At 37.6% G+C, this 27,945-nt stretch overlaps 1 protein-coding gene and 1 pseudogene across 3 annotated transcripts; both read right to left on the bottom strand.

The window, feature by feature from the left end:
• Window positions 1-25,246, bottom strand: LOC308347494 (olfactory receptor 6C6-like; the record flags this gene model as incomplete). 2 transcript variants are annotated; one of them, XM_080810967.1, is made up of 2 exons in its annotated part: window positions 1-885; window positions 25,196-25,246. In XM_080810967.1, 2 exons carry the CDS (start codon window positions 25,244-25,246, stop codon window positions 1-3), a joined length of 936 nt encoding a protein of 311 aa, XP_080667093.1. The 2 variants fall into 2 exon arrangements, with proteins under 2 accessions (XP_080667093.1, XP_080667092.1); XM_080810966.1 differs by lacking the exon at window positions 25,196-25,246 and having other exon boundaries at window positions 1-936.
• A 1,056-nt stretch (window positions 25,247-26,302) lies between these two features.
• On the bottom strand, window positions 26,303-27,032 carry LOC308347124 (tetraspanin-3-like; annotated as a pseudogene). The gene has a single exon. The product of its transcript is annotated as a tetraspanin-3-like (transcript).
• Between the last annotated feature and the right edge of the window lie 913 nt (window positions 27,033-27,945).

The raw sequence follows: 27,945 nt of genomic DNA, 5'->3' as shown, positions 1-27,945 counted from the left end.
CTATTTGAATAAAAACAGAAATCTTTGTAGCAAGTTCTTAAATGCTTGCTTTACCTGCTGGTTCCTTAGAGTATAAATGAAGGGGTTTAAAAGTGGAGCAATAGAAGTATTGAGAATTGCCACTCCCTTCATTAAGGATATCCTCTGTTTGACTGAGGGTTTAATGTACATGAAGATGCAGCTGCCATATGAGAGGGAGATGACAATCATGTGAGAAGAACATGTGGAGAAAGCCTTTTTTCTCTGGTTGGCAGAAGGTATTTTTAAAATTGTCAAGGCAATGCATGTATATGATAGAATCACTAACGCCAAAGTGACCAGTAGAGTCACCAAAGCTAAGACGAAACTCATCATTTCCAACACATGCGTATCAGTGCAGGAGATTTGCAAGAGGGGAGCAGTGTCACAGTAGAAATGATCAATGATATTGGAGTCACAGAAGTCCAGGCTTAAGCCTAAAATGAGTCCTGGAAAGATGATGAGGAAACCAGTGATCCAAGAGCTAAGGACTAACTGGATACAGATTTTGCTGTTCATAATGGTCGTATAATGCAAGGGCTTACAGATGGCAACATAACGATCATAGGACATGACAGCCAGGAGATAAAATTCAGATGCACCAAGAAGGAAGGCAAAAAATAACTGAGTTGCGCAACAGTTATAGGAAATCGTTTTGTCACCGGTTGCCATGCTCACAAGCAATTTGGGGATGCAGACTGTTGTATAAGAAATTTCTAAGAAAGAAAAATTTCGAAGAAAGAAATACATAGGGGTCTTGAGATGAGAATCCAGCAAAGTGAGAGTAATGATAACTAAGTTTCCTGAGATACTTAACAAGTAGGTGAGGAGTAGGAAGATAAATAACACAATCTTCAATTTGGGGTCCTGTGTCAATCCTGCTAAGATAAATACTGTCACAGTTGTACGGTTTTCCATCTTGACCTCCTGATATACTTTTGCTCTGGTAAAAATATTAAGAAAAAAATATATACAGGTACCAAGGATAAAATATGATGATAACATTGTCAAAATATTAGTAATTGCTATTGGTTATACATACTAATGATTAAAGTAAGATAAACTCTAACAAAGGTTGTTAAATTGTTTTTGAAGAAAGACAAAATATTTTCTACAAATCTGATGAAATAAAAACCCATCTTAAAAATCATCTTTATAGTGTGGCTTATATTTATGGTAATGAGGTAAAGAAATGAACAGGCATGTAAAAAATATATTTCCTCTTTTCTCAGTACGTAAGGACTAAAATGTCATTGTACTTATACTCAGCCTGATGACTATATAAATATCATTGCCTCAAGGAACTGACCATGTGTGCAACAGAGAAACAAAATGATGTATGAGTGTTTAAGATGGTTGAAATAGAAATCCAGCTTTAGGTATAAGATCATCCTGGAAGCAATTCAGTATAACAACTGTAGCTCTTCCCAGGTTTGGCCTGTGCCACAACTACTCAGCTAATGAACACACTTTCTTGGTCCTATCTGATTTTTTATTCCTACAAATCAGTGTAGTGGGTTTTGTCTCCATTCCATCTCTTCATTTCTTCACTTTTATCATCTCCATGCCAATATTAAATTTATCTGATTGCATAGTAAAACTAACTTGAAAAGAATTAAACAAATTCAGTGTTTCTTCTGGTTATAGTTCTGAAAACAGGAAGAGAATAACACAGTAAAATTCAAAATAAAGTGAATAAGCATTCAGAGAGGGGAAAGTGAAATAGGGAAGGAAGAGAAGGAAGACAAAAGAAGTAGAAAAGAGGTAGCACCGTAGGGGAAGGCCATAAAGAGAAAAACTTACCATTAAGATTAGATTCTTCTTCAGATGAGACAGTGACTGGTATTTAGCTCTTGGCTTTTTACCTGATGTGTAGTAATGGGTTACAGCAAAGCTGTAAGAGGAAAACAGAAAAAATTCTAGCAAATTTTACTGTGATGATCAGTCACTTGGCAAGTGTTCAGACACTTGCAGGTAATACCTACTGACCCCAAATAATATGGTAAGCCAAAAGCCAAGCCAGTTCAAAAGCCAAGGCAATTCAACGTCCCTGCCTATTGATTTGTCCCTGAGTTGATTTTGTGGTTGAAAATTATATAAGCTTTCATTAGACTAAATGTCATGAAAACTCCTGGGTATAAGCATTTCATCCCTTGGGGGCAAATTTCTTGTTTGATGACTTCATTATCAGTTATGCTTTTTTATGGACTTCATTATGAATATGAAACACTTATTATACAATAGTTTTAGTTTCAGGAGTAGAATTTAGAGATGATCACTTACATGTAACACCCAGTGTTCATTACATCAAGTGCCCTCCTTAATATTCATCACCTGGTTACCCCGTTCCCCTGCCCACCTCACCTCCAACAACACTGTTTGCTCCCTATAGTTAGTGTCTTTTATGGTTTGCCTCCCTCTCTGTTTTTATCTTATTTTATTTTTTTCTTCCTTTCCTCTATGTTCATCTGTTTTGTTTCTTAAATTCCATGTATGAATGAAATCATATGGTATTTGTCTTTGACTTATTTTGCTTAACATCATACCCTCTAGTTCCATCCACATAATTGCAAATGGCAAAATTTCATTCTTTTTTTTTTAAATTTCATTCTTTTTGATGGCTGAGTAATATTATAGTGTGTGGGTGTGTGTGTGCGCATGCATGCATGTGTGTGTGTATCTCATATCTTCTTTATCAATTCATCCATTGATGGACATCTGAGTTCTTTCCATAGTTACCGCTATAAACATCGGGGTGCACGCTCCCATTTGAATCATTATGTTTGTATCCTTTGTAGTAGTAGTAGTGCAGTTGCTGGGTTGGGGTAGTTCTATTCTTAACTTTTTGAGGCACCTCCATACTGTTTTTCAGAGTGGCTGCACAAGTTTGGATCCTCCATGGACCTATAAAAATTGTTTACATTGGTGGGAATGTAAACAATTTTTATAGATCCATGGAGAATGCATTATTATATACTGAGGAATCAAAGAAGTATAAGTCAATGTCCCTGACTATTGTAGTATACCAATATATTGAGGAGACAGAATTTGTGCATGAATATAGCAATATACAATGTGCCATAAACTTAATAGTAAATGAGACTCATTCTTACTATGGGGAGAGATTAATAATGGATGCTTAAAAAAAAAAGAAAAAGATGGATTCAAAGCTAAGCACTGGAGATAGATTAGGAAGTAGAGTAAGGTATTTTAGGTAGGATAAACAGTGTGAAAAAGGTACCCACGAATGAAAACTCATGAATTACTAAAAATTTATCAGAGAGAATACAATACAGTTTTCTCCATGAAATACTGAAGGTCCTAGAGATTCTGGCTATTAGTACAAAAGTGTAATGATATCTTCTTGGTACTTACACACATTCTCCCAAACCTAAGGGACAATTCCTGAGACAACTAATTCTACTATAATGGCTATAGTAATTTGGGTCAAAAACAGATCTATCACCCCAACAAGTAAAAATTTTATCAAATCAGACCTAGTTTTTCTCCTGTTCCCCAATTCCCTAGATATACACTGGAACAGTGTATTATAATATGTTCAACAAGCCTATTACTTTTATTTATTTATTTATGTACATTAAAAGCTGCAAGAAAATTTTTCCTACCTTCAAAATCATGAACACATTTTTATTCAAAAATGATGTCATTTAATAAGTCAATTTAAGATCCTCTATAATTAAGATAAAATCAGAAAAACTTAAATCTATTAATATAAAGAAATTACTCAGAGTTTTAGACGTTTATTTTCAGTATATGGATTATAAATCAGTCTGCAAAACACAAAAACTTACAAACTGTTATTTTTTTTTTAAATATTTATTTATTTATTTATTTGACAGAGAGAGACATCACAAGTAGGCAGAGAGGCAGGCAAAGGGAGAGGGGGAGGCAGGCTCCCTGTTGAACAGAGAGCCTGATGTGGGGTTCGATCCCAGGACCCTGAGACCATGACCTGAGTGGAAGGCAGAGGGTTAATCCACTGACCCACCCAAGTGCCCACAAACTGTTATTCTTAAAGGTATAGAAACAATTATATAGGCAAGGATTTTGTTTGTTGATGTTCATGTTTTTTATATCCCTTTGCAGGATAAAGCACTTAGGCTTACTTTTTTTTTTCTTCTTCTTCTTCTCAGGCATCACACTGAAATATGTAATTCTTAAAATAAGTTTTAATACTTGTGGGCATTTCATGATTAGCTATTTCTAGCTCAAATCAACAATTTAAACACCAAAGTATCTCTTTTATTCTTCATAGACAAGTTTTTTTTTTTTTAAAGATTTTATTTATTTATTTGACAGAGATTACAAGTAGGCAGAGATGCAGGCAGACAGAGAGAGAGGAGGAAGCAGGCTCTCCGCTGAGCAGAGAGCCCGATGCGGGACTCGATCCCAGGACCCTGAGATCATGACCTGAGCCGAAGGCAGAGGATTAACCCACTGAGCCACCCAGGTGCCCCCATAGCCAAGGTTTCTAAGTTAATACAACAAGCACTAAAATTAAACTACTGTTATCCTATCAGATGATTATGGTTTATTTCCAGGTAATGCCCTAAACTGTGTGCATATCTCTCCAAGGAATTCAGCTCCAAAGGCAATATTTCCCTGAGGATCTTTCATTTGTTTACTATATAAGAGATACCAAAATATAGACTCCTTTCTATCTCCTTCAACTATGTTCTTAGGAGATTCTGTACAAAATATACTATATTAACATATTGTGCACCCCCTTTATCTTCATTAATTTATTAGTTCATTTATTCTTTCCTAAAATACCTATTTATTGTGTGCTTGAAATGTATCGAGCACTCCTGTATGTCCTGACAGCTCCCTTACCCACTTCTGCCATGTGAGGACCTGGAGACAAGTCTATGAAACCTGTGAAGCCAGCTCTTACTAGACACCAAATCTGCTGGCACCCAGCTCTTAGCCTTTCTAGCTTCTAAAACTGAGAAATAAATGTCTCTTGTTCAAGGCACCGAGTTATGGTATTTTGTGACAGCAGTCGAGATAGACTAAGACAGAAATAAAAGCAGAATTCATTGCCAACAGACTTGTCCCATAAGAAATGTTAAACAAAGTTCTTAGGGAAAACACAAATGATATAGGTCAGAAATCTGACCTTCATCAAGAAAATGAGAGTGTTGAAGAAGGAATAAAGGAATAAGTACATTCAACTGGATTTTCCACTAAAGTCACTGTTTGTGAGTAGAACCAACTTTCTATTAATTATCATTTATTAAAATTAATTACAAATTCATTGTTACTAGTATGTTTCTGTCTTTAATAAATGGCAATATTCTGAGGCCCAAATTAGATTATCTCTGACCACCTTCTTTCTTCATTCCCTATTTTCTTCTTCTTTATCTCCATCATATCCTTTCCCACCTTCCTTTCCCCTTCCTTATTATTGCCTCTTTTCTTGCTTTAATCAACAGATGGTTTTAAGGGAAACTTTATTGGACAAGACTGACAGTCAGGGTTACAGAATTTACAGAATGCCTTCCGTATTGCCAACTTGGACACATGATAACGTAGAAGAATCAATGTTTTCAAAGTCCATAACTTTGAAAAGTGACATAAATTTACAAAATCAAGAAGCCAAGTGAGCTCCAAGCATGATAAAATGCCTACACACATTATAATCAAACTGTTAAACAACAAAGACAATGAGAAAAAAGTGTGGTTAGAGAAAAAGAATGCATTACATACCATGAATGTTGGAGGACAATGGCTTGAACAATTTCTGACTTCTTTTCATAAGCTAGGGAGGCCAGAAACTAGAGAGGAATCTTTAGAATGCTGAGAGAAAAAAAAATTGTCAATTTAGAATTCTATACACTAAAACTATCCTTCAACATGAAAGGGAAATAAAGACATTTTCACGAACATTTTTCAGTAACACATCTGTACTACAAGAAATGCTGCAGGAAGTTCTTCAGCTGAAGAAAACTGAATCCAGCTGGGAAACTGGAATTCTAGGGAGGAATTAGAAATATCAAAAATTTGAAATATGGGGTAAATATCAGAACTAATTTTTCTTCAATGAGCCTGAAATAAAAAAAGAATTATTCACAAAGAAATGTAAATATATGTATATTAAAAGAATTATTTTAAAATTAGTAACAAAAATTCTATCTAAACTAAAAGTTCAGCGGATGGGCTGAACAGCAGAAGAGTGACTATAAAATAAGAGTGAACTTAGGAGACAAGATGGCGGGGAAGTAGGAGGAGGCGCCTTTTCAACCTGTACCCTAAAGTGAGCTGATTACCTACCAAAGAACTCCGATCACCCATGAAATCAGCCTGAGATCAGAAGTATACACGTCTGGATCTCCACGGGGGGCAGAAGACGCCAGTGGGCAGGTAAAGTGGAGTGGGAACGTCGGACTGATATCGGAAGATAAACAAAAGGGGGAGGGAGCCACCAGAGGCGACCGATTGGAAAATAATACCCCAATACGCGAGTGCCCTGCATCTGGAGACCAGCATTAACTTGGAGTCTGGTTGAAAGCATTCAAAAGAGCAAAGAATTGTGGGGGGAAATTGTGGGAATGGGGGCGGCTAGGGACAGGGGCTTAAGTCCCCAGACCCAGGACAGCCTCCCCTGGCGCTGAGCCAGAGAGTGCGGCAGAGAAACCTGGTCTTTGTCCCTGAGCCGCCAGCGTGCCCAAGAACGAGTGGAGTCCGGCTCCCCTGAGGGGCTGGGAGCCACACCAGACGGCAGAACCCGCACCTTGCTGGAGATGCGCACGTGCCTCACCCTCCCCTGAGAGAGGTGCACAAATGCCCAGCCTGGTGTTGTGGGACCCACGCGGCGATAGAGCCAATAGAGCCGATAGAGCCAGAGACACCGCACCCCAAACCCTCCCCTGGGAGAGGTGCGTGCAAGCCTGGCGCTCTTAGCCCCGGCCAGCGGGAAAATCTCAGTGTGCAATCACTGCTTGGAACCTCTCTGGTGGTCTGGAGCTGCCCAGACAGCCACCGCTGCCTTGGTTTTGCGTACAAGCAGGAGATCCTGCGTCCCCAGGGACCGTGACTCAGAACCCGCTCCAGCGGCCCAGCGGCTGCAGCACCTGCAGGGGAGCAGACTGAGGCTTCTCTCTGAGAGGGAGGACTGGGTGCAGTTTTCATTCCTCTAAACCTCCAAAAACCATCAAAAGCTGTCAAGGCGAGAGAAAAGAAGTGAACAAACATAAAAACCTCCAGAGAGCAAAAGCCTGAAAAAACTGTTTTTCTCAGAGCCCACCCCCTTGAGGGGGGCAGGAGGACTTAATTCAGGGAACATCATTGACTGAAAACCCATGTGGCAGCCCCCTCCCCCAGAAAACAAATCAGGAAAGGAAAAAAAAAAAAAGACTACAAGAGAACAATCACCACTACTTCACAGATACAACTTTTATTTTTAATTCATTCCCACTATTCTGGTTCATTTTTTTTTCTTTTTTTATATAGATAATTTTTTAACCTATTTACCATCACAGTGAGATGTCCAGTACATCAAATTCCATAATAAACTTCTAACCTGAATTTTTTGATACATACACATGTGTTTTTCTTTTGCTTTTCTATTTTTTTAAATTTATTTTTAAATTTTAGTTTAGTCCAGTTTATTCCTTTTTTATTTTTATTTTCTAATATTCATATAGAGTTAAACTTCAAGGTAACCCCCTTTCTCCAATCAATGCTACCCCTATAGGTGAACCAATTTTTAATCCCCCTTTTTCTTAGGAAAGTTGAGTCCTTTAACAAAGATATCAAGATACATCCAGGAAGAATCAAAATAACCTTCCTCGCCCACACCGAGAATCTATAACCATGCTCCCATCTTTTTCTTCTGCCAGTGTCTCTGTGTATTTATGTTTGTCCTGATAGTATATAAATCTTACACTTGGGGTTCTTCTTGACGAGGCTCCTCCTTTTTTTGCTTATATATATTTTTTCTCTCATCATATACTTTTATCAGTCCTTTTGTTTGTCTGTTTTTGTTTGTATACATCATATATCTTACCCTGGGGCCCATTTGGGCTGAACCTTCTCTTTTATCTTCCCTTTTTTTCCTGTCTCTCTCTCTCTCTTTTTCCTTTTTCTTTTCTTTTTTCTTTCGTTTGGGTGGGGAATCCTGAGTGCTCAGAAGCATTCCAGGGTGCACCTTGATGGCACCACAGTCAATACATCCAGCTACATCTGTCCAGTCATCTCTCACCAAAATGACTAGGAGGAGGAATCCCCAACAGAAGAAAAATACAGAGGATGGGCCTTCTGCAACAGAGCTAACGGCTATCAACATAGACAATATGTCGGAAAGAGAATTCAGGCTAACAATTATCCAGGCAATAGCTAGGTTGGAGAAAACCATGGATGACCAAACGGAATTGATTAAGGCAGAATTGAAAGCGACCAGGGATGATGTTCATAATGTTAGGGCAGAGCTGAAGGCCACCAGCAATGAGGTTCACAATGCTCTCAATGAGTTCCAATCTAATCTAAATTCTCTAAAAGCTAGGGTAACTGAGGCAGAAGATAGAATTAGTGATCTTGAGGACAGACAGATAGAGAGAAAGCATCAGGAGGAAGCCTGGAACAAACAGCTTAGAAGCCACAAAAACAGAATCAGGGAAATAAATGATGCTATGAAACATTCCAACGTCAGAATTATTGGAATCCCTGAAGGGGATGAGAAAGAAAGAAGTCTAGAAGATATAGTGGAACAAGTTCTTCATGAAAATTTTCCCAATCTTGCGAATGGAAAAAGTGTTCATGTACTAGAGGCAGAACGGTCTCCCCCCAAGATTATAAATTCAAAAAAAACATCCAGGCATCTCATAGTAAAATTGAGGAATCATAATTGTAGATACAATCTCTTGAAAGCCACTAGGACAAAGAAGCTCCTTACATACAGAGGAAAGCCCATCAGAATAATGTCAGACCTGTCCACAGAGACCTGGCAAGCCAGAAAGGGCTGGCAAGATATATTCAGGGCACTAAATGAGAAATGAGAAGAACATGCATCCAAGAATACTTTATCCAGCAAGACTGACATTCAAAATGGATGGAGAGATAAAGAGTTTCCAAGACCGGCAAGGCTTAAAAGACTATGCAACCACCAAGCGGACACTGCAGGAAATATTAAGGGGGTACTATAAAAGAGAAAAAAATCCCAAGAATAGCATTGAACAGAAATATAGAGACAATTGAAAGAAAGAAAGACTTCAAAGATAACACAATGTCAATAAAAACGTATCTCTCAATAATCACTCTCAATGTGAATGGCCTAAATGCGCCCATAAAATGACACAGGGTTGCAGATTGGATAAAACGACAGGGCCCATCCATATGTTGTCTACAAGAGACCCGTTTTGAACCTAAAGATACACCCAGACTGAAAGTGAAGGGATGGAGAAGCATCTTTCATGCTAATGGGCCTCAAAAGAAGGCCGGGGTAGCGATTCTCATATCAGATAAATTAGATTTTAATCTAAAGACGGTAGTCAGAGATACAGAAGGACACTACATCATTCTTACAGGGACTACCCACCAAGATGATCTAACAATTGTAAATATCTATGCCCCCAATATGGGAGCAGCCTATTACATAAGAAAACTATTAATCAAGATAAAGAGTCATATTGATATGAATACATTAATAGTAGGAGATCTTAACATGCCTCTCTCAGAAATAGACAGATCATCAAAGCAGAAAATCAATAAAGAAATAAGAGCATTGAATGACACATTGGACCAGATGGACCTCATACATATATACAGAACATTCCACCCTAAAACAACAGAATACTCATTCTTCTCAAGTGCACATGGAACCTTCTCCAGAATAGACCACATACTGGGTCACAAATCAGGGCTCAACCGATACCAAAAGACTGAGATTATTCCCTGCATATTCTCAGATCACAATGCTTTGAAACTGGAGCTCAATCACAAGGAAAAGTTCAGAAGGAACTCAAACACCTGGAAGCTAAAGACCACCTTGCTTAAGAATGCTTGGATCAACCAGGAGATCAAAGAAGAACTTAAACAATTCATGGAAACCAATGAGAATGAAGACACTTCACTCCAAAACCTATGGGATACAGCAAAGGCAGTCCTAAGGGGGAAATTCATAGCCATCCAAGCCTCCCTCAAAAAAATTGAAAAATCCAGAATACACCAGCTGTCTCTACACCTTAAAGAACTAGAGAATCAACAACAAATCAAACCAACTCCACACGTAAGAAGGGAAATAATCAAGATTAGAGCAGAGATCAATGAGGTAGAAACCAGAGATACAATAGAACATATCAATGAAACTAGAAGCTGGTTTTTTTGAAAGAATCAATAAGATCGATAAACCATTGGCCACACTAATCCAAAAGAAAAGAGAGAAAGCCCAAATTAGTAAAATTAAGAATGAAAAGGGAGAGATCACAACTAACACCAAGGAAGTAGAAACAATCATCAGAAGTTATTTTCGACAGTTATATGCCAATAAGCTAAGCAACCTAGATGAAATGGATGCATTCCTGGAAAACTATAAACTCCCCAAATTGAACCAGGTAGAAATTGACAACCTGAATAGACCGATATCTAGTAACGAGATTGAAGCAGTGATCAAAAACCTCCCAAAAAACAAGAGCCCAGGACCTGACGGATTCCCTGGGGGAATTCTACCAAACTTTCAAAGAAGAAATAACACCTATTCTCCTGAAGCTGTTCCAAAAAATTGAAGCAGAAGGAAAACTTCCAGACTCTTTTTATGAAGCCAGCATTACCCTGATCCCCAAACCAGGCAAAGACCCCACCAAAAAGGAGAATTTCAGACCAATATCACTGATGAATATGGATGCTAAGATTCTCAACAAGATCCTAGCAAACAGGATGCAACAGCACATGAAAAAGATTCTCCACCATGACCAGGTGGGATTCATCCCTGGGTTACAAGGATGGTTCAACATTCGCAAATCAATCAATGTGATAGAACAAATCAATAAGAGAAGAGAGAAGAACCACATGATCCTCTCAATTGATGCAGAAAAGCTTTTGACAAAATCCAACATCCGTTCCTGATTAAAACGCTTCAAAGTATACCGATAGAGGGAACATTCCTGAACTTCATCAAATCTATCTATGAAAGACCCACAGCAAATATCATCCTCAATGGGAAAAAGCTCACAGCCTTCCCGTTGAGATCAGGAACACGACAAGGATGCCCACTCTCACCACTCTTGTTCAACATAGTATTAGAAGTCCTAGCAACAGCAATCAGGCAACAAAGAGAAATAAAAGGTATCCAAATTGGCGAGGAAGAAGTCAAACTCTCTCTCTTCGCAGATGACATGATTCTTTTTATGGAAAACCCGAAAGACTCCACCCCCAAACTACTAGAACTCATACAGCAATTCAGTAATGTGGCAGGATACTAAGTCAATGTCCAGAAATCAGTGGCTTTCTTATACACTAACAATGAAAATACAGAAAGGCAAATTAGAGAATCGATTCCATTTACTATAGCACCAAGAACCATAAGATACCTCGGAATAAACCTAACCAAAGAGGTTAAATATCTGTACTCAAGGAACTACAGAACACTCCTAAAAGAAATTGAAGAAGACACAAAAAGATGGAAGACCATTACATGCTCTTGGATCGGAAGAATAAACATCGTTAAAATGTCTATACTGCCCAGAGCAATCTATACTTTTAATGCCATTCCGATCAAAATTCCACCAGTATTTTTCAAAGAGCTGGAGCAAATAATACTAAAATTTGTGTGGAATCAGAGGAGACCCCGAATTGCTAAGGAAATGTTGAAAAACAAAAATAAAACTGGTGGCATCACGTTACCCGATTTCAAGCTTTACTACAAAGCTGTGATCACCAAGACAGCATGGTACTGGCATAAAAACAGACACATAGACCAGTGGAACTGAGTAGAGAGCCCAGATATGGACCCTCAACTCTATGGTCAAATAATTTTGACAAAATAGGGAAAAAATATCCAGTGGAAAAAAGACAGTCTCTTCAATAAATGGTGCTGGGAAAACTGGGCAGCTATATGTAGAAGAATGAAACTTGACCATTCTCTTACACCATACACAAAGATAAACTCGAAATGGATAAAAGACCTCAACGTGAGACAGGAATCCATCAGAATCCTCAAGGAGAACATAGGCAGTAACCTCTTTGATATCAGCCACAGCAACTTCTTTCAAGATATGTCTCCAAAGGTGAAGGAAACAAAGGCAAAGATGAACTTTTGGGACTTCATCAAGATCAAAAGCTTCTGCACAGCAAAAGAAACAGTCAACAAAACAAAGTGGCAACCCACGGAATGGGAGAAGATATTTGCAAATGACAGTACAGACAAAAGGTTGATATCCAGGATCTTAAAGAACTCCTCAAACTCAACACACACAAAACAGATAATCATATTAAAAAATGGGCAGAAGATATGAACAGACACTTCTCTAATGAAGACATACAAATGGCTACCAGACACATGAAAAAATGTTCATCATCACTAGCCATCAGGGAGATTCAAATTACAACCACATTGAGATACCACCTTACACTAGTTACAATGGCCAAAATTAGCAAGACAGGAAACAACGTGTGTTGGAGAGGATGTGGAGAAAGGGGAACCCTCTTACACTGTTGGTGGGAATGCAAACTGGTGCAGCCACTTTGGAGAACAGTGTGGAGATTCCTCAGGAAATTAAAAATAGAGCTTCCCTATGACCCTGCAATTGCACTACTGGGTATTTACTCCAAAGATACAGATGTAGTGAAAAGAAGGGCCATCTGTACCCCAATGTTTATAGCAGCAATGGCCACGGTCGCCAAACTGTGGAAAGAACCAAGATGCCCTTCAACGGATGAATGGATAAGGAAGATGTGGTCTATATACACTATGGAGTATTATGCCTCCATCAGAAAGGACGAATACCCAACTTTTGTAGCAACATGGACAGGACTGGAAGAGATTATGCTGAGTGAAATAAGTCAAACAGAGAGAGTCAAGTATCATATGGTTTCACTTATTTGTGGAGCATAACAAATAATATAGAGGACAAGGGTAGATGGAGAGGAGAAGGGAGTTGAGGGAAATTGGAAGGGGAGGTGAACCATGAGAGACTATGGACTCTGAAAAACAACCTGAGGGTTTTGAAGGGGCGGGGGGTGGGAGGGTGGGGGAACCAGGTGGTGGGTATTGGGGAGGGCACAGATTGCATGGAGCACTGGGTGTGGTGAAAAAACAATGAATACTGTTACGCTGAAAATAAATAAAAAATTTAATTAAAAAAAAAAAGAGTTCTAAAATTTGACCCCTCTCTCTTCTTCTTCCATTTAAGTGTAGCAAGTATTTGAATGATTATTTTAATCAACTTTATGTATTAGTTCATGGAGACTTAATTATTTCCATATCTGTTTAGTATATTTTATTTTTATATTTGATTTTTGGTAAAATTTTGATCAGTTCAAAACAATTTTATGATGACTTCTTTGGGTTTTGCCTTGCTTGTCTTTTTATGTCCTGATACACATTCTCTATTGCTTTTAAATAAAGGTATTTAAAATGGAAAGTTGCAATTAAAATATCACTGTCATTCTTTGTCTTGATATTAAGAAAACCCACTATGCTAGTATAATAAAAAATTGTGGTATGTTATTTTTATTTTATATTTTATGCTGTAAGAGTAAATAAGTATATGTTGACTCATGTATGTCCCAAATCACATAACATTTTTTAAAAGATTTATTTATTTATTTGAGAGACAATGAGAGAGCATGAGTAGGGGGAGAGGCCAAGAGAAAGAGAAGCATACTCCACACTGAGAACAGAGCCTGACACAGGGCTTGATCTCACAACCCTGATCATGACCTGAGCCAAAATCAAGAGTCAGAGACTTAACAGACTGAGCCACCCAGGTGCCCCATCACATAACTTTGATTAAGAATAAAATGCAGCCAAGTTTAGGGAAGAATGGTGGGAGAGTAGGGGACCTTGATTCATCTGGTCCTTTGAATTTAGCAGGGTATCTATCAAGTGATTCTGAACACATACACATTCAACCTGAGATGTAAGAAGATTTAGCTGGATCTCTACAAGCAGAAAAATGACTATTTTTTGAAAGGAAAGAGGTGTGGAACTTTGAATCTTTGAGGGAAATATCAGAAGATAAATGGAGTGGGGAGGGAGCCTCCATAAGCCAGCCACTGGAAAGTGATCTAACACTGGAGCACAAAGTCAGGACCCTTAGAAATCTGCTGCAGTGACAGACATCCCTCTCTGAAAAAGGTACAGAGGATGAATAGGGTAGAATTCTAGGTGAATCATTGTGGTCTCAGGATTCTAGGAAACTCAGAAATTATGGGGGGGAGCCTGAACTGATAGAGCGCCCAAAGGGTGGAGCAGGGGGACTAGTTAAGGTCAGTGAGCCCAGAGGGGTTTGGTCATCCTAAAACTTAAGCCAGGTCACTAGGGAGATGACTCTCTGCCTGAACACCACAAAAAGGACTAGAAGGTGTGGGGTATTTAACATCTCAGGGGAGATACAAAACAGCTTGCACCCACGACAGGGCAACAGCTCTCAGGGCACTGTGACCCCTGAAAGGAAAGTGGGGCTGCACCCAGCCATGACCTGGCTGCTGAGGAAGAGGGTGCACATGTGAGCCCATAGCTGCTAGTGATTGCAAAGTTACAAAGTGCAGAGATGCTCACAGATCCCCCCAGGAGAGTTGCAGCAGGCATGAATAGTGAGAGTCTGTGGAGTTTGGTACACACAGAAGCGGAGACAGTTTAGCCTGGAGGGTTTATTGAAGAAAGGGGACTACAAACTTGTGGCTCTGGGTCAGAGATTCCCATGCAACCATATTTGTTCTGACCCTCTAAAGAGAAGTGGAAAGCCACCAGGGAACAAAATCCAAACAGACAGATGATCAGCTCACATTAAGCCCATCCCCCTGACAAGGGGTGGGGCAACTACACCCAGGCAAAGATGCCTGAGAAGCTAAACTGAAGTTTCCCTCCCTAGAAGACAAATTGGAAGAACAAGTGAATCGTAAGCTTATTCCCACAGGACTGTAAAACTTCAGTTCCAGGGGAAAATAATATAGAGAGCTCCAGATGTTCTCTCACGACTGGTTTATACTTCAAGCTAAAATTTTATGTTTCTTTTTGTTTCTTTTCTTTTCTTTTTTTACCATGTTCCTGTATTAAGAATAGTTATTTCCCAACTTGTTTTTAAGTCATTTTTAACCTTAATTTTTGTCGTGTGTACATTTTATAGATTTATGCCCCATACTAGCCCATTTTTCACTCTATTCAATTTTATCTTGAGATATATAAATATATAGATATATAGATATTCTTTTTTTAAGGATTTAGATTTTTTATTTATGTATTTACTTATTTATTTATTATTATTTTTATTTTTAAATTACTTTTCAGTGTACTAGAATTCATTGTTTATGCACCACATCCAGTGCTCCATGCAATACGTGCCCTCCACAATACCCACCACCAGGATGGCCCAACTTCCCACCCCCTTCAAAACCCTCAGATTGTTTTTCAGAGTCCATAGTCTCTCATGGTTCATTTCCTCACCCAATTTCCCTCAACTCCCTTCTCCTCTCCATCTCCCCATGTCCTCCGTGTTATTTCTTATGCTCCACAAATAGGTGAAACCATATGATACTTGACTCTCTCTGCTTGACTTATTTCACTCAGCATAATCTCTTCCAGTCCCATCCATGTTGATACAAAAGTTGGGTATTCATCCTTTCTGATGGAGGCATAATATTCCATAGTGTATATGGAACACATCTTCCTTATCCATTTGTCTGTTGAAGGGCATCTTGGTTCTTTCCACAGTTTGGCGACCATGGCCATTGCTGTGATAAACATTGGGGTACAGATGGCCCTTCTTTTCACTAAATCTATATCTTTGGGGTAAATACCCAGTAGTACAATCACAGGGTCATAGGGAAGCTCTATTTTTAATTTCTTAAGAAATCTCCACACTGTTCTCCAAAGTGACTGCACCAACTTGCATTCCCACCAACAGTGTTAAGAGGGTTCCCCTTTCTTCACATCCTCTCCAACACACGTGGTTTCCTGTCTTATTAATTTTGACCATTCTAACTGGTGTAAGGTGGTATCTCAATGTGGTTGTAATTTGAATCTCCCTGATGGCTAGTGATGATGAATATTGTTTCATGTGTCTGATAGCCATTTGTATGTCTTCATTGGAGAAGTGTCTGTTCATGTCTTCTGCCCATTTTTGGACATGATTATCTGTTTGGTGTGTGTTGAGTTTGAGAAGTTCTTTATAGATCCTGGATATCAGCCTTTTGTCTGTACTGTCATTTGCAAATATCTTCTCCCATTCCGTGGGTTGCCTCTTTGTTTTCTTGATTATTTCCTTTGCTGTGCAGAAGCTTTTGATCCTGGTGAAGTCCCAAAAGTTCATTTTTGCTTTTGTTTCCTTTGCCTTTGGAGATATATCTTGAAAGAAGTTGTTGTGGCTGATATCGAAGAGGTTACTGCCTATGTTCTCCTCTAGGATTCTGATGGATTCCTGTCTCACATTGAGGTCTTTTATCCATTTTGAGTTTATCTTTGTGTACAGTGTAAGAGAATGGTCAAGTTTCATTCTTCTACATATAGCTGTCCAATGGATATATAGATATTCTTATTTCTTTGCAATTTTTAGATGTAGTGTCTTCTAACACAGAGAAGAAAAATCAATCAGGAACAGGTAGTTCAGCCTGCTTTGTCCACCCTGAGAAATTATAATCTCTTCCCACAACAAACACTTTTTTTTTGGGGGGGGTGGGATCATCTTAGCTTTGTTTGCATATCTGTGGCCACTTATCACCACTTCAGATTTTTTCTAGGGTGTGTTTTCCTTGCATCATGGTTGATATTTTGGATTTTGTTCATTTGCTCAACCATCCCTTGGCAGAATGACTAGGAGGAGGAACCCTCAAGAAAGAAAAGTACCAGAGATATTGTTCTCTGCTATAGAACTAATTGATATGGATATAAGCAAAGTGTCAGAGATAGAATTTAGGATAGCAATCATGAAGTCAATAGCTAGGCATGAAAAAAAAAACCATTAGTGACAATATAGAACCTCTATAGGCAGAAATGAGATTTAATCAGGCCAAACTTAAAAATGCCATGAATAAGATGCACTCTAAACTGGATCCTCTAACACCCAGGGTAAAGAGGCAGAAGATCAAATCAATGATCTATAAGATAAGCTGATGGGGGAAAACTGAACACTTTTCCCCTAAGGTCAGGAGGACAAGGATGCCCACTCTCACCACCTTTGTTCAACATGGTACTAGAAGTCCTAGCCTCAGCAATTAAACAATGAAATGAAATAAAAGGCACTCAAATTAGCAAAGAAGAAGTGAAAACTCTCTCTCTTCACAGATGACATGATACTTTATCTGAAAAACCCAAAGGACTCCACCCCTAGATTACTAGAACTCATACAGCAATGCAGCAACGTGTCAGGATACAAAACAATGCACGGGAATCAGTTGCTTTTCTATATACTAACAATTTAACTGTAGAACGAGAAATTAGGGAATCAATACCATTTACAATAGCAACAAAAACCATAGGATACCAAGGAATAAACCTAACAAAAGAGGTAAAGGATCTGTATTCTAGAAACTACAAAACACTTATGAAAGAAACTGAGGAGGACACAAAAGGGTGGATAACAATTCCATGCTCATGGATTGGAAGAATAAACATTGTTAAAAAGTCTGTGCTGCCCAAAGCAATCTACACTTTCAATGTAATCCCTGATATCAAAATACCATGGATGTTTTTAACAGAGCTGGAACAAATTATCCTAAAATTTGTATGGAACGAGAAAAGACCCTGACTTGCCAGGGGAATGTTGAAAAAGAAAACCAAAGCTGGGGGCATCACAATGCCTGACTTCAACTATATTACAAAGCTAGGATTATCAAGGCAGCATGATTGGCACAATAAAAGACACATAGATCAATGGAACAGAATAGAGAGCCCAGGCATCAACCCTCAACTCTATGGTCAACTAATCTTCAACACATCAGGAAAGAATATCCAATGGAAAGAATACAGTCTCTTCAATAAATTATGTTGGGAAAATTAGACTGCCACATTCACAATAGTAAAACTGGACCACTCTCTTATACCATACACCATATACAAAGATAAACTCAAAATGGATAAAAGACCCCTATGTGAGACAGCAATCCATCAAAATCCTAGAAGAGAACACTTTGACATTGGCCACCACAACTTCTTTCAAGACCCATCTCTAAAGACAAGGGAAACAAAAGCAAAAATGGACTTTTGGGATTTCATCAAGATAAAAAGCTCCCCATTGCAAAGGAAACAGTCAACAAAACTAAGAAGCAGGCCATGGAATGGGAGAAGATATTTGCAAATGGCATTACAGATAAAGCGCTGGTATCCACGATATATATCAACATCACTAGCCATCCGGGAGATACTAATCAAAACCACAAAAAGAAACCACCTCACACCAGTTAGAATGGCAAAAATTAACAAGACAGGAAACAACAATTGTTGGCCAGGGTGTGGAGAAAGGGGAACCTTCTGACACTGTTGGTGGGAATGTAAGCTGGTATAGCCACTCTGGAGAACAGTATGGAGGTTCCTCAAAAATAGAGCTACCCTTCGACCCAGAAATTGCACTACAAGGTATTACTGAAGAGATAGAGATGTAGTGAAAAGAAGGGGTATATGCGCCCTAATGTTCATAGAAACAATATACACAATAGTCAGACTGTGGAAGGAGTTAAGATGCCCTTCAATAGATGAATGAATATAGAATATGTGGTCCATATATAAAATGGAATATTGCTCAACCATCATAAAAGATGAACACCTACCATTTGCACTGACATGGATGGAACTGGAGGGGATTATGCTAAGTGAAATAAGTCAAGCAGAGAATGACAACTATATTGTTTCACTCATACATGGAACATAGGGAATAGCATGGAGGACATTGGGGGAAGGGAGGTAAACCTGAATGGGATGAAAGTAGTGAGGAAGACAAACCATGAGAGACTCTGGACTCCAGGAAACAAACTGAGGGTTACAGAAAGAAGACGGGTAGGAGGATGGGGTAACCAGGTGATGGGTATTTAGGAGGGCATGTGTTGTGATGAACACTGTGTTATATGCAACTAATGAATGGTTGAACACATCAGAAACTAATGATGTACCATATGTTGGCTAACTGAACATAATAATAATAAAAAATAAAACTATTGCCAGAGCTAAGCATGCACTACTGGAAAGAGAAATTTTATTATTATTATTATTAATCATTATCATTATTTACCCTTTAAATAAATAATAGAGATACGGTTAAAAAAAAGAAAAAAATGCAACCTGGAGAGATCACATTCGATGCTTTACAAGCTACTCCTTATTCATCTTGGAGCTACCTTTGTTCCTCAGATTTTACATCTATAATATAATAATTACCATTTTTTTATTTTGAGATATTTTTTGGCAAATTTGAAAGTATAAAATAAGCATAAGTATATTCCAGATTAAAAAAATAATAATATGAAAATTTGTAGAGTAAATTATTCTGATTTTATCTTGTAAAAAAATACATTTCAAAGAGGTACAGGAAGTTAGACCCATCACATGGCTAATAAGATAGAATTCAAATTCACTTTTGCTTGATTCCAGAGGCTATGTCTATCCACTACTAGCACTCTCCAATCAGTTGGTAACAAAGAGTGGTTTATGTGCATACCAAAATGGTGATGGCTTCAGTTTTGGGGTTGAGCATAGAGATTCAATAAATAAAAGACTCTCAAGCTGATTCCATTAGCTGGTATTGTAGTTTACCACAGTGCCTTGTCATTTTATATATGTGACATGACACTTAAAAATCTGGAAAGCTCTGTAGTATAGCAGTTATGTAGTTGCAGGATGTTTCTTATAGTTTTACCATATGGCCTAGTATGGAATCAAATTGTCTTGAAATAGATAATTGATTTTATATGCACAAAATAATCTCCCCCTCTCTCTTGTTGTCTCTTCTGGCTTTCTCTCTCTCTCTTTCAGTCTCTCTTTCTGTCTGTCTGTCTCTCTCTCTCTCACACACACACACATACATATCTTTCTCTATATATCTCAATAATTTTCTATTCTTTTCCATTTTTTTTTCCTTTTGGTAAAATGATTTCCATAAATCGTATAAGAGTCCATAAACCACAATTAGCCAATCAAGTCTTTGGACTGTCTGGTTAGTTCAAGATTACACTTCAATCTGAGACTTTACAAATGATCATATTCTCTCTACAAATAAGAACTAAGTGTTGGGCACGAGATCAAAGTCAGTTCAGTAAAACTCAATTCAATAAATTTTTATAAATGTTAAAGAGAATATTCTTTTCTGTTATAATTACAACTATAAAAAATGAACACAGAACTTTCAGGGATCCATTAAAAAGAGCATATTTACCTCATTATGAAGCCAGGGTAAAGAAAAGCAGAACCAAGTAATAAACTGATAGACTATGAATACCAACAACTTATTTGATTTTCTGTAACCAATAATAACAAAAACTAGCATCCTGTGGAATTTCAGGTTGGGTTTTCTATATTTCTAAACAAGATTAGTCTATCTAATTGTCTTATCTACTAAATGTTCTATCTACTCCACCATGTACCTTTTGGCCCTTCGTGGATTTGTCCTCAGGTTCAAAGCAAGAGAAAATAAAAACTTTTACTTCTTATTTTCATTTTGTCTATTAAGTTTTTACTTAATGTTTATGCAAATATCATCAGGCAAAATATTTCTTAGAAATTTGTTCCTGATATATAGATATAGATATTGACTATATATATAGATATATAAATATATAGATATAAGTCCTCTGTGCCCTGCCTAGTCATCACTCCTCACCCCTCAACCCCTAAGAACCACTGATTTTACTGTCTTCATAGATTTCCTTTCCAGAATGTTAGATATTTGGAATCATAAAATATGTAGTTTTTCAGATTGGCTTTATCACTTAGTGACATGCACATAAATTTCCTCTGTCTTTTCATCACTTGATGTCATTTCTTTTTAGCACTGAAAATATTCTATTTTTAGAGGTATCATAGTTTATCCATTGACCTTCTAAAGGGTATCTTAGCTGCTTCTAAGTTTGGGCAATTGTGAATAAAACTGCTATAATGATATGTGTGGACATGTTTCCATTTCCTTTGGGCAAATACCAAGATGGGTGATTGCTGGATTGTATGGTAAGAGTGTATTTAATTTTGTAAGAAATCACCAAACTGTCTTCCAAAGTTGCAGTACCATTTTGTATTTTACCAGCAACAAATGAGAGTTTCTGTTGCTCCACGTCTTCATCAACATTGGGTGTTGTCATGTTCCAGAATTGACCATTTTAATATGTATGCAGTGATTTCTCCTTTTTCTTTTAATTTACATTTCCCTGAATATACATGATGTGGATCATCTTTTCATGTGCTTAATTGCCATCTTTATATCATCATGGGTGATGGGATGTGTCAGGATCTTTGGCCCAGTTTTTAATCTTGTTGCTCATTTTCACATTGTTAAATTCTGAGGGTTTTTGTGTATTTGAGTTGACAACACTTTTAAATGTGTTTTCTCATTGTCTCCCAGTGTGGCTTGTCCTCTCATTGTCTTTTGCAGAGCAGAAGTTCTTAATTTTAATGAAGTCCAGCTTATCTATTATTTCTTTCATAGGCTGTGCCTTTGATGTTGTATCTAAAAGATCATTGCTAAACCCAGAGTCATCTAGGTTTTCTCTATGCTATCTTTAGAAGTTTTAGAGTTTTGTCTTGTACATATAGGTCCACCCTCCATTTTGAGTTCATTTTTGTGGTGAATATAAAATCTGTGTCTAACATGCGCAGAATCACATGAGAAAGAACTGAAACCTGTGTTAGCTCTTGGTGCCTCTGAGCTCAGGTTTACTGGTATCCTATAAAAGCTTGGGAACTTTGCCATGGAGCTAAACCTAGATAACCAGATCTGGAGTTGGAGAAAATGAAAAAAAGATCCAGGTGCAAATGGAAGAATTACCAACAAAATAAACCCAGCTGTCTCCTACCAACAAAATAAACCAGCAGATAAACAACAATCTGTGAACTACAAAATGATTTCTGCTTTACTCCATTCTCCAAATATCCCAAATAATCTCTCTAGTGGCCCACTGTAACAGGAAACAAACAGAGAAGGGAAATCCTAGAAAAATAACTCAGCCTGGCCAAGTTGAAACATTAAAAGCCTCCAGAAATATATTGCCAGAATGCCTAAAGAAACCTTTGAAGTTCATTATTTTGATTTTGGTAATGGTTTCAGAGGTGTGTACATGTATCAAATCTCAAGTTAAAAACTTTATTGGATGCACTTTATTTTGCATAAATTGTAAGTTGCATAAAATTGTAAAAATAAATAAAGAAACAAGACAAAGAAAAACAAAACAAAACAGCAACAAAACCTGTAACCCAGCCTGAACTCAACTCAGATTCTAATTAATTTAAGAGACTCAATTATTACTCCCTCTTATTCCTCTGGATTTCATGATTCCTCTCCCTGATTAACTTTTTTTTTTCTATCTTCTGCAGATTTTCAACTACTTCAGCATAATATTCCTAGGTTTTGTTGGTTGGTGTGTTGATTTACTTTTGTAGTTTAATTAAATCAGGGATTAATGGAATTTTATCTGTTTTAAAAATAATTACCTCTGTCAAATAGTGTTCAGCTACATATTATTGTTTGATCTTCTTTTGAAACTGAACAACCACCATAGTGTGACTTAATGTTTTGGGGAACTATGATTGATCTACTACTGATGATGTAGAAAACAAATAATCAGGGGAACTAATGAGTCAGTTACCTGTCAATCTAAAAAACTAAAAAAGTATAAAACTTACCCACTTGTTAACATCAGCTATGTGTCTGGCCTTTAGGTGTTTTTTCTGATGAAATTATGGCAAGGTGTATATGACCTAACAAGTTCTACATTTTCAATCATCTTTTTCCTCCATGGTTCCCAGGGCTCTCTTTTAGTATCTCTGAAACTTAGTAGATTTTGCATTACTAGATGGATCAAGAGTACAAACTTAACTATATGCTTTAATGTAAATTTGTTAATAGCTCTAGGACTCAATTTTCTTCATCTGTACATTGAAGAGATTAAAGTAGAAAAATCTGTAGCTTCTTTATTTATTTATTTTTTGCTTCTTTACATTTTAAAATTACCCATACTATGAGTCTGGCCCATGCTTCCTGAAAAATTAATATAGACAAGAAATGTTCAGAAAATATCAGCTTGTGATGGACATTCTGCTTTAGGATATTAGATTATCAAAATTTAAATTTAGTATGAAATTTAGAAAGAATATGATTTAAGTTTACAAAACTATTAACACCATAGATACCATTAATATAGCTTTATTCCATATGCTTCTAAAAGAGAACCAGAACAATGACTAGGCACAACACTAAATTTGTATGAATTTGCTATAATGATTTTGTGCTAATTAACCTAAATTAGAATCATTCCTTTACCTCTTTCCTAGATTCACTCGAGTTTAAAGTGTGTATAAATCATTATTAATCATTTTCCTATCAGTTAGAAAACAAACATATATTGATTTTCCCCTCTTCAGAATTTTCTTTATCTTAAACATTGAGTAGCTTAAGTTCTCAGTAACTGATTATTGTGGAAACACTAAATTTAAATCTGAACAATATAACTTGAAAATTAACTTTATGTTAATTCATTAATATATTATTTAAGCTGTTATTAGCAAACTAAAGTAGATTTCCCCTGGGTGTATATTTGATTATTCAATTACCAAATACAGAGATTGAACACTATATGGCAGTGGATAAGAAAAGCTCTGTTGTAAAAAACACACTATTAGAAGTCATATTCACAATTCTCACAAATCTTTTCTTTAAAAGTAAGGTACAAATAAAGAAAAGTAGCACAAAATTGTTAGAGGATACACACACACATATACATACTTACAGGCCTGTAAAATTTTAAGAAATAAAGTGATGGCACAACAGGTTTCATTAAATAAGTAGTTTTACTGTTTTGGTGTTCAGTGAACAGTATTGATAATATATGACAACAAACACTTTAATGTTATAATAATGCACATCTACAGTCTTTCAAACCTTTATTTATTATTTATTATTGTTATGAACCTCAGTTAGTTTCACCTTCTTGAAAACACTGTTATCTTGCTGACCATATCTTTGAAGGCTATTTTCACTTGCTTGTTCCTTAGGGTATAGATGAAAGGGTTCAACAGAGGGGCGACTGAGGTATTTAAGACAGCCACTCCCTTATTAAAAGTTTCTGCATCCTCAACAGAAGGATTTATGTACATAAAGATACAACTTCCATAAGAAAGTGAGACCACAATCATGTGAGAGAAACACGTAGAAAAGGCTTTTTTTCTTTGTTGAACAGAGGGGATTCTCAGAATTGTCCTGATAATGTACATGTAGGAAAGGATCACTAACACCAAGGTGAAGAGGAGGGTAATTCCAACAGAGATAAACTCTATCATTTCTATGAAATGTGTGTCTGAACAGGACAGATGCAACAGCACAGTATAGTCACAGCAATAATGATTGATGACGTTGGATGCACAGAAAGGCAGCTGGAGAGTCATCATATGTGGCACAATGACAACCAAAAAACCAGAGAACCAGGAACACAGGACAAGTTGAATGCAGAGTCTCCTGCTCATTATAGTTGTATAATGTAGGGGTTTACAAATGGCAACGTAGCGATCATAGGACATGGCAGCTAAAAGATAAAATTCAGTTGCTCCCAGAAGAATGGCAAAAAAGTACTGAGTGAAACAACCAGCAAAGGAGATAGTCTTATCTCCCGTTCCAATATTGACTAGCATTTTGGGGACAAAGACAGAGGTAAAAGATATTTCCAAAACGGAAAAATTCCGGAGGAAGAAATACATAGGAGTCTGGAGTCGGTAATCCAGCAGGGTCAGAATGATGATGGTCAAGTTTCCCATGATGCTTAAGACATAAGTTAGCAGCAGAAAAAGGAAAAGCACAGCTTGAAGTTCAGCATCATTTGTCAGTCCAAGGAGAATGAATTCTACCACTGATGTCTGGTTTCTCATCACTAACTTCAGACAAATTAAGACAGAAAATAATAATGACATGAAGTGATGAACACATTTTCTTATTTTACTTTATAATTAACACAGGCCTTGCTTCTTAGGAACATTTTCAATTGCTCTCACAATTTTTTTCATTAATTTATCTTTTCCTTCCTAATCTTTCTATTTTGATTTTCCTCTAAGTTGTTATGAGTACATGTGTATACTATGTATATGTGTATATATATTACGTGTCATATGCATATGGACAAATCTAAAACAAATTAAGAGGGTAGATTTTATTTGATTAAATAGATTTCTTACATCAGCCTTTTAACTCTCAGTTTATTAGCAAATAAAGTAAATATAAATTAAGGTATGAACTACAGAATTAAAATTGAACTTGGTTGTTTTCTTCTTTTTGTTGTTTTATATTTTTTCTTCTTTCAATTTCTCATTTAGAATAATAATTCTGTGCACCTACAGAAGCTCTAAGCTTAGATTGATTTTTCCCTTTTTTATGATTCTAAAATCTATCTTAGCAATTTTGTGCAGTTGCTATCTTATTGCACTACAGTATATGTTATTTAAAAGGACACTGACAAGGGGCATCATCTGGTGTTAACTTTAACACAGCTTCCTTCTCCACCCCGCAAAGACCTTTGGCCAAGACTTCTCCATTGTGAAGACTCAAAGGGTCCAGTGATACTCTGGCAGCAGCCCCATTTTTCCATGGAGGTAGCAGAAGGAGCTTAGGTTGCCTTCGATTCTCCCACACTATGCAAACTGCAAATGGTTCTGAAATTAGAACATATACTGCTATACTAAAAAACTTAGGGACATGGAGAGTCAGCTAGAATAGAGGAAAGGAAAGTCCTAGGTGGGTAAAGAAGTAGGGCAGCCCATTGAAGAGCCAAGCTGCTTTGTCCAATACCTGTGTGCTTTAATTAAACAAACTCAGACTGCCAACACAGTAGACCTGCTCAATTCACCTTCCAAATCAGAACAGGACTAACAAGTTCAGGCTTGTGTTTTCTACTATGCACAGTAGATGAGCTTCTGCTGGTGAGGAGAAGCTCACAAAGCAGGATCTCTACTCCTGCACAATATGATGCTAGGCACACAACATGCCCAGCAGCTGAATAGCTGCAAATGCCAGGGCTGCCCAGATAATAGGCATCATGACTTCTAGTAACTTCTTCACAACTAGAGCCTCACATCCCTTAGCATAGAGGTCAGAGGGGTGGGCCAGACTGCCATTACAGCTGCTGGGGGGTCTCTCTGCTGCAGCTAAGAGGGACACTCTGGTTTTTGGTCTCTTTGAACCATTCTGTTTTTTCCCAGCCTGACTAGTTGTGAGTTCCACAACAGTGCAGCTCTCTCTGTACATAATCAAGAGACTGGCTAGCAGCATCAGGTTCAGTTCCATTGTAGGTCTTATATACTTTCTGAATGCTGCGATCAACCTCACTTTCCACCTTTGCTCTGTAAGCACATCCCAAAACCACTACAATAACTTCTGTGACAAAAACCAAGCATAGGATGATGACAAACTTGGCAAGTCCACAATGGCTTTCTCGGATTGTGGCACAGCAGCCAATTAGGTCAATAATGAAAAGCAGGACTCCTACAGCTATGATCACTACCACAGGGAAGAGAGTATACACATTTTCAAAGAAATGGTCACAATCATCATAAGTGATAAAGACATAGGCTCCCACATAGCATAAAATGCCACCTGCCCCCCAGAAGATAAGGTTGAGAAACACCAGCACAGTCTTGGAGGAGTGATGCTGCACTGGCCCATGATGCTGCAGCTGCTGGGGCCCTGCTCTGCCAGAGGGCTGTGCTCACCTAGTAAGGTGGCAATGGCTGGCCCAGGCACCTCCGTGCACCCAGTACCCTCCTTGCAGTAGCAGAGCCCTGGCTCCAGGCCTGATGATTTTTCCCTTAATTCTTCTTCATTTTTTTTTTAAAGATTTTATTTATTTATTTGAGAGTGACAGAGCAAGCAAGTGACAGAAAGAAAGTAGGAGCAAGGAGAGAGGGAGAAGCAGACTCTCTGCTAAGCAGGGAGCCTGAGGCAGGACTCCATCCCCAGACCCTGGGATCACCACCTGAGCCAAAGGGAAACACTTAACCAACGCAGCCACCCAGGCACCCCTTTTCCTTAATTCTTAATGGAAGTGTTAGGAATTCACTGGCAAGGCTATGTGCTGTGGTGAGTGCGGTAAATTGTATAAGACTGATGAAACACAGACCTGTACCCCTGAAACATTATATGTTAATTAAAAAAATCTAAAAGACAAAAAAAGTGTTAGGAATTCATATTACTTATAGTTCTTTGATCATGGCAAGGGCTCAATAAATGCTATCACCATTTAATGTAGATATGTGGATTAGTCAGTACTTGGCAAAACATTAAATCAAAATAATCTCACTGATTGTGTTTTTTGCTGTATGCAAGAACTGCCCATCCGCAAATTACAGTTCCTTAAATGTCAGCTCAAGCTCAGCTCTTCACACAATTGTATCTAACAATTGCAATCGGCCATAATTGGTTCTCCTCTTCTTTATTATAATTTACTACAACATAACACTTGGTCATAAAGTCAAATTATTTTCTAGTTATATCAAGTATATACACTTTATCTGTCCAGCTTTAACATAAATAAATTACCCATAAGAATAAGGTCTTATTTATGTACATCTTTCCTACA

The sequence above is a fragment of the Martes martes genome (genome assembly GCF_963455335.1).
Source record: "Martes martes genome assembly, chromosome: 8".
NCBI classification, from domain to species: domain Eukaryota; kingdom Metazoa; phylum Chordata; class Mammalia; order Carnivora; family Mustelidae; genus Martes; species Martes martes.
This window is presented reverse-complemented; position numbering and strand designations above follow the sequence as displayed.